Here is a 7,617-nt window from a genome sequence, read left to right as displayed (position 1 = left end):
TATCCATTTAAAATGGATCATAAAAAATAATGAGAAACATGGTATTAGATATAGTAGCATATACTATGAGATCATTTTATGAAATTTAATTCCAGACTAAAAGACGGAACAGTCAGACAGCATTATTTACAAAAACATTTCCCTATGAAATTTCAGATGCATGTTTTGACATAAAAAAAGTACGAAAATATATATTTTTTTAAATTTGATCTTTTCATCTAGAGAATGATGCATAAAAGCTAGTTAACCCATTTAAATGGTGGGAGTTCTTCTGTTTATATTGGCCAGTTGAGGTGTGAGTCACGTCTTTGTCTCATGCCCATCGTAATACTCAGATTACTTGATGGCAACAATTGCTGCACAAAAGTAAACTCATGACAATGTCTTTATGAAATGAATTCATTAGAATAAAGAATCTCTAAATGCAGAGGAAATGCCCAGAAAGATGAAACAAAGATCTTAACACGTTTGGTTGTACTATTTAAGTGCTACGCATTAGTATGGAGAATTTAGTAACGCGACAAAAATTCAGCATTGACCATCATTGGAAAAAGAGACATGAAATTGTGGACGATAGTAGTTTGGTGTTTAGCAGCCCTTGAGGTTGCAAGAAGTTATGAAAATAATTATCCCCTGCAAAATAGTGATCAATATAATCATGTTAGTACAACACCAACATATGGTTCTTCGCCGGCAGTTGATTATGGAAGTGATCGAAACGTGGATAATGGTGGAGCTAAAGCATATGGAGATCAAGTTAATAATGTCCGTGAAACGGTTAATGAAAACAGACAACTGATAAAGGAGAAGTTCCAGGAGCCTGGTTCATTGGATAGAGTGTCCACATATAAGGATATTGAGGACAATTCTATACAGCAAAATAATTATGGATATACTGTGGGATTACCTGCATATTCCTCTGGATCCTTGAATGATACCCACGAGATATTTGAGAGTGGAAAATCAGTATACACAACTCCTTCCTACAATGAAGCAGAACATTTGGCTAAAGAGTCTTTGACAACTAAGAATAGTGAATCTGTTAACAATATCCTGGTTACTTCTTCGAACGCTTATGGGGGCCATAATTACAGTGGAACGTCAGCCCATTCGAATGTAGTTACTTCAACATCATATGTCAACAAATCTGTTAAAGGTATTGCTGGTGAAAATATGGACGTAAATATCTCCCCACATCGTGATTCACAAAGAGCCACATCTTATCATCAATCAAGAGATCCAGAATCTTACAAAATTAATGGAGTTTCATATCGGAGGGATTCATCAATTCAAAGCGATAATTATATCCCCTCTCACCGTACCTCATCGCAAGTAACATCTTTCCATAAATCACACGGATCGGAAAGTAATGGGGTTTCATATCAGAGGGCTCCGGTTGAACTATCGGCACAAAGTGACCCAAAGATGTCCTCTCATCATGCGTCATTGCAAGTGACATCTTTATATAAATCACACGGATCTGAATCTTACAAAAGCCATGGAGTTCCATATCAGAGGGCTCCGCTTGATCTATCGACACAAAGTGACCCAAAGATGTCTTCTCATCAAACTTCTTCACAACCGACATCCTTTCATCAATTACCAGGATCAGAATCTTACAAAAGTGATAGAGTTTCATATCAGACGACAATGACAGATTCAACCACACAAGGTGACCTAAATTTCTCTTCGCATCAATCTTCATCTCAAGCAAAAATCCCAGGATCAGAAGTATACGGAGATCATTCTGAGGCTTCTTATAATGCTGCTAGCGATAAAAATAGTGAACCAAAATATAATTCTTACCACACCGCAAATGATGCAGCATCTTTCCACAAATCGGTGACATCAGAGTCTTATAGAGCCAATACAGTTCCACACCAAGGTTCTCCAATTGTTTTATCACACGACTCTCAACGGAATACGGCAAATAGACCACAATACAATAGCTCCCCACTACCACAATCATCATATAATTCCTCGTTTGAACCATTCTTCAATTCGGTACGTTCTACTCCATCGGATCCGGCATACAATGCACCATCTCATAGTTCTTTGTCAAGGTATGACATTTCGTACAATACATCTCCCCACAAAACTTTGCCAAACGATCGAACTTCGTCTAGATCATCTACTAACTCTTTTGCTTATACTGTTTATAGCTCTCAAGGTTATCCGAATCATGGCTCTCCAGCTAGTGCACCTTATCCGTCCTATTCAGCTGATCCTGTGTACACTGCTTCCTCCTCAAGCAATGCTTCATTCCAGATTCCGGCTCCTGGAGCATTAAATGATGTCTCAATCGCTACCAGAAGCTCGAGTTACAATTATCCTGGATTGACATCGGTAAAGGAATCGGCTGATCCACAGTATAGAGAACCATCTTCTAATGTCTTATCCAATAATGCTCCATCGAATAATGAATCACCAGCTTCATCGGCTACAAACTATCCCTCTTCGTTTTCTGCTAGTGAAGCTTCTGCCGCTTCATTGTCTAATGGATTATCTTCTAGAGGATTATCCGATTCAGCTACAACTTCTGGTAGCTCTCCTAATACATATTCAAATCATTTTCAGGCCAATCAATCGGAGAGGAAATCTCCATCTAATACTGGACCTACTACTCTTTTAAACGATTTGACACCACCTAAGTCGCCCACTACGTCATCTAAGGAGAGTTCATCCTCGCCATTGTATAGACCTTCTGCAGCTCCATCACCAATTAGAAGATCTGTTTATACATCATCATACCAAACAAATTCCTTTAATCTCAATAGCAATCCTCCTATATACAGTGGCTTTAATAAACATCTATACCGTAATCCTTCCAAGCCTAATTTAAGAGGTCCTGCAAATTCTATTGTGGATTTATCAAATAGGGCCCAAAGAATACCAGAAGGATTTCGTAATCATAATCTTAGTCCTATTAACAATCCTGAAATCATCACCAGCATTAATAATCCTCTAAAGAGTAAAACTTCTCCAACCATTTTAAATAGCCCTGAAGCATCTACTTCTAATTCATTATATAGTCCTCAGAATACTCCTCCAGGATCTGCATACTCGAATGAGGATAATGAGAGATTTAGTCCTTACTCCTATGAACAATCTTCAGGAGCTGAAAATGCAGGATCCCTTCCTTCCACTTCTTTCCCTTGTAATACCCAAACGTCTACGCAATATCATGAAACGCCATCTACTTTCAGTTTTCCATCCGGCCTAAGTCAACCGCTTGTATATACAAATGGATCTTATGAAGTCACAACTGCTGGTCAGAATACATTACAAGTTTTCTCTTATAATGGATTTGAGCATGACAAAGCTACAGTAAATTTATATGCTGGTGAAACGGCTTCTCCACAAAATGAAAATTATAAGGTTGATGCTACTGGTGAAAGCTTCAACGTTCCCGATGATCAGTCTTATACATTGAATCCTAATTTGTTGCCTAATTCTGTCGCCAGGCAGTCCAGAAAACTTCCAAATCTAAGTACTGGCAATGATTATACCATGAAGATTGCTTATTCCTATGGAGCTGATGGCGGTTCTACGGGATATAAAATGGATATAGCTCCTGTATTAAATTATAATTCAATAGCTTATCATGCGGAATCCACTGGGACTCTAGGTAGTAATTCTCATGGAAGAAGCTCATTAACCCACAGCGAAGTAGCACCTGATCCCTCAGGTGACCATCAATCTCCTTACGTTTATGATTCTTCGGATGTTGCGGGGAAGAAAGTGGATAGACCTTCTTCTGCTAGCTCATCTTATCATATACCATACTCTAGTTCTTATGGATCTAATGGAATACCAAAATTTCCAGAAACCAGAAGCGAATTGCCTATTCTGAATAGAAGATTATCCGCACCTGAGTTGGGGAATTCTGGATTACCAATAATTAGAGAAAATCCACAGGCAGTTGCGAGCGATTACTTAAATGAGCCATTACCTTACTACAGTACTCCTCTTCCTCCATTTTCCAGTTCCGTACAGCCTTTATCTGATGGATATGAGAATGAAAACAATTATCGCAATGGCTTAGCCCCTTCTGTGGTCCCTACTACCCCTATTCCGCCATCTTCTACTCCAGCATTCACTTATGGCAATAATCCTGGACTTCAATCTTATGGAAAACCAATTACCCAGAGTTCCTCTAACCTAAGGTCCAGTAAAGACTCCCCTGATAAGGTTGCCACTTCAACTCTATCTTCTCTTCGTGAATTTAGTGATCCTTTTAAAAGTTTAACAAAGACTCCTGAATATTCCAATGGCCTCCCTGAAGTACATTATAACAATGCTGTTTCATCTCCTTATGGTTCAACTTCATCTCTATCCAATGATCGCAATTTTAATAGTTACGAAAATCCTCAAGGTGTTACATCATACGGTCCACATGCTGATACAGCAACTCAAGAAAGTCAATCTTCACAAGTTTTATATGAACCTTCACCATTTAAAGTTCCTAATTCTCCAGCTTCCAATAATTATAAACAATCTTACAACTCTCAACAAATGACTTCCTATGAAAATTCTAATTCTCCTAATAATGAAAACTATGAGTCTCCAGAATCTGATGGGTATATAATGGTCAACGGTATTCGATTTCCTTTTCCTAGTAGTTTGCCAGAGAAGTCTTCTATGGAATCTCATAGTGAATATGGGACTTCTGGCATCTATGATACATCCCAAAATTCTATTTCCAAGCAGGGACCCATGTATTTAGCTACTCAAACATATCCAGTTGTATTACATCCATCGCCCTTTATGTCAGGTATCCCACATCCAGAATCCCTATCTGTAGATGTCCCTACTGCCACTTCCTATAACCCTGAGATTATATTAAGATATCCCATGAGCTATGGTATTCCTCTTAAACCAAATGGCAATTTTATAGCAGCACCTATTCCAGGGTCATATTCTCAACAATTTCCAGGAAGAGAAACAAATCAAATAAATGGAGTTTATGAGACTACTGCTTATCAAAAACCTTATGATTTTTTTTACAATAGACCATCGACATCGGAAAACTCTAGAAGAAGATATCCAAGAAGTCTTCTTGGTCAGAGTCGAAGTGGTATAGGAAGTTTAGTTAGCTCTGATAGTTTCCCTGCTGGAATTTATCTTGTTCCTAATGAACAATATGTTCTCTAAAATATTTGCGAATATGAATTTCATAGCTCAGGCCCTCAAATTTAGTTCTTATGGGAAATATTAGTTATGTGAGTATAAATATGTTTTTTGTTGTTATTTGTTTATGTTTTAACCAAAATATATTTCAAAACTTCTGTTAATTTTTCCATAAACCATAAACTGAAAGGGATCCCGAAATTTGTTGTAAAGGGAATGGATGTGGTAGCTGAGAGTAAGAGAACTCTCTCAGACCAATCACTGTGCGAATATTCATAAATCCTATGAATACTTTCGTAAATTTTATTTATTTAAGCAAATGAAGTATCATGTGTAAACATCCATAAATCTAATGAATTGTTTCGTAAATTGTATATATATAAGAAAATAGATAGAAAGAAAGAACAAGAGAACTCCTCTAGACCAATCACAGTATCATAAGGACTATATAAACATTCATAAGTCCTATGAATAGTTTCATACATTTTATTTATTTATTTATTTATTGAATTATACTGTACGATAGATCGACATATTTGTGATATATAAGTAATAGTATTCAATAATTAATGTCTGCTTTTAATTTATCGTATTTTATATTAGCTTAATCATAATATGATAACAAAATATATGATAAATTGAAACCGGACATTTACAATCTGAAAACAAACCAAAATTTTAGTTTAAGTAATATAAGTTTTAATAATAGATTAGACGAAATGTAGTTCGGAGAAGCTTTAACGTATTTTTGTATTATTTTTTAATAGTTCTTTTTTGATAAATAAATAATTTTATAACCAATTGTTCACAAATTATTTATTACAAATATAAATTACATAACCTATGGGATATGTAATATTAGGTATCTTGTTATTGCAGACTCGCTTAGAGGTTATGTGGGTTGGCTGTATACCGGTGGTGATTACCTACGCCATTCCTCATGACAGGCAATTTGACTGATCTTTCATTTATGGATCGTGATGAAGCCTCAGTGTTTATTATCGTTGTTGTTGTAGGCTCTGACAATTGATGTATGAAACAAGGATGGATTTAAAAAAAATACAAAACAAGGATTCCACATTTAAGCATTAAGTTCGAGGAAGCTCACACGCTGCCTCTACTTAATGAGTCTAGAGTTAAGTAGGTATCAGGTCTGTTGGTTTTGCCTCATGGTGTGGGGCGTATGTCCACAATTTCGGCATGAATTGTCGGGTTCAGAAGGGAGAGTTAACTGTTCAAATACCTGGAGATGCCAGATATTAGCTGAGATAGCACCGACTAGGTCTGTCTACGGAGTCGTATATCGCCAGCGGAATGTTTTGTGTGGTTTATCCCTCTGGTGTCTTGAAGTGACAATCCGTAACGCAGTATTTTTCACTGTTTGAAGTTTCTGTGTATTGGTTGGTTTCAAGATGATCCGTAGTTTGTGGAATCGTTGGTTCGTAAATGATTCATGGTTGATGAGATTTTCGCTTCGTTGATGATCGGAAACGCTAAATTCCGTCGATTTGAAGTCGATCGAAATCATTGGCTTTCTCTCAGACTTAAGAGATCGGGGGTTGATAAGCTCCCGGATTCGGATAGCTACATTTGGTTGTTGTTGCTATCACGAGGAAGTGAACTGGCCTCAATATCGTTAATACAGTAGTGTGGTAGCCGTCTGGAGATTGGTACGATCTTCGGGTTCTGCGGTAGCTTCAGGTCAGTTATAGTATCAGTTTAGGTAATTTTTGGGAGCCGTTTTCGTATTTCAGACCACTACTCATGCAAACTACTTTACTTGCAAAACTATATAGTATACCCGAAGAACTCATTGGAGGAACCGTAGATACAAAGAACTGTGACTGAACTTTAGAACCGAAGAACTTAATATGACAAATATAGATACGAAAATGGGAAATCCGTACACCTGAGGAACCCACTGCTGGAAATGTAGAACCGAAGAACTCAGTTTTGGAACTATGAATCCGAAGAACTTAGCGTGGAATGCATAGATAAGAAGATTTCAGTGGTGGAATTCTGGATCCGAAAAACTCTGTGAATGTACTGTAAGTCCGAAGAACTCAATGGTGAATCTGTAGATTCAAAGGATACGATGGTTGAACAGCAGGTACTCAGTGGGAGAACTTAAGGCCCGAGGATCTCTAATGCTACCAGCTAATACCTTCAGGATTTGATCATGCTTTCCAATAAGAACAAACTATCAAACGTAACACAAAGAACAATGGTGTTCTGGTATGTGGGGATACTCTGGCCATGAATGAGGATATCAAGCTTCAGGTTCACTTTTTTGGTCCACGATGGAAAATGGAAACATTAACAAGTATATACGGCCGTAAGTTCGGCCAGGCCGAAGCTTATGTACCCTCCATCATGGATAGCGTAGAAACTTCTTCTAAACACTGCCATCCACAATCGAATTACTTAAGTTGAGGTAACGCTTGCCGATGGCAAGGTATCTTAAAACCTCCTAGCACCAACTTCTAA

The 7,617-nt window shown here is 37.5% G+C and overlaps 1 protein-coding gene across 1 annotated transcript; it reads left to right on the top strand.

Moving 5' to 3' along the window:
- The first annotated feature begins 314 nt into the window (after positions 1-314).
- LOC142226197 (uncharacterized) lies at positions 315-5,931 on the top strand. The gene is made up of 2 exons (XM_075296082.1): positions 315-2,063; positions 2,163-5,931. Exons 1-2 carry the CDS (start codon positions 559-561, stop codon positions 5,152-5,154), a joined length of 4,497 nt encoding a protein of 1,498 aa, XP_075152197.1. The 5' UTR covers positions 315-558; the 3' UTR covers positions 5,155-5,931.
- The last annotated feature ends 1,686 nt before the right edge of the window (positions 5,932-7,617 follow it).

Source organism: Haematobia irritans, chromosome 2, assembly GCF_050003625.1.
Source record: "Haematobia irritans isolate KBUSLIRL chromosome 2, ASM5000362v1, whole genome shotgun sequence".
NCBI lineage: Eukaryota > Metazoa > Arthropoda > Insecta > Diptera > Muscidae > Haematobia > Haematobia irritans.
This window is presented reverse-complemented; position numbering and strand designations above follow the sequence as displayed.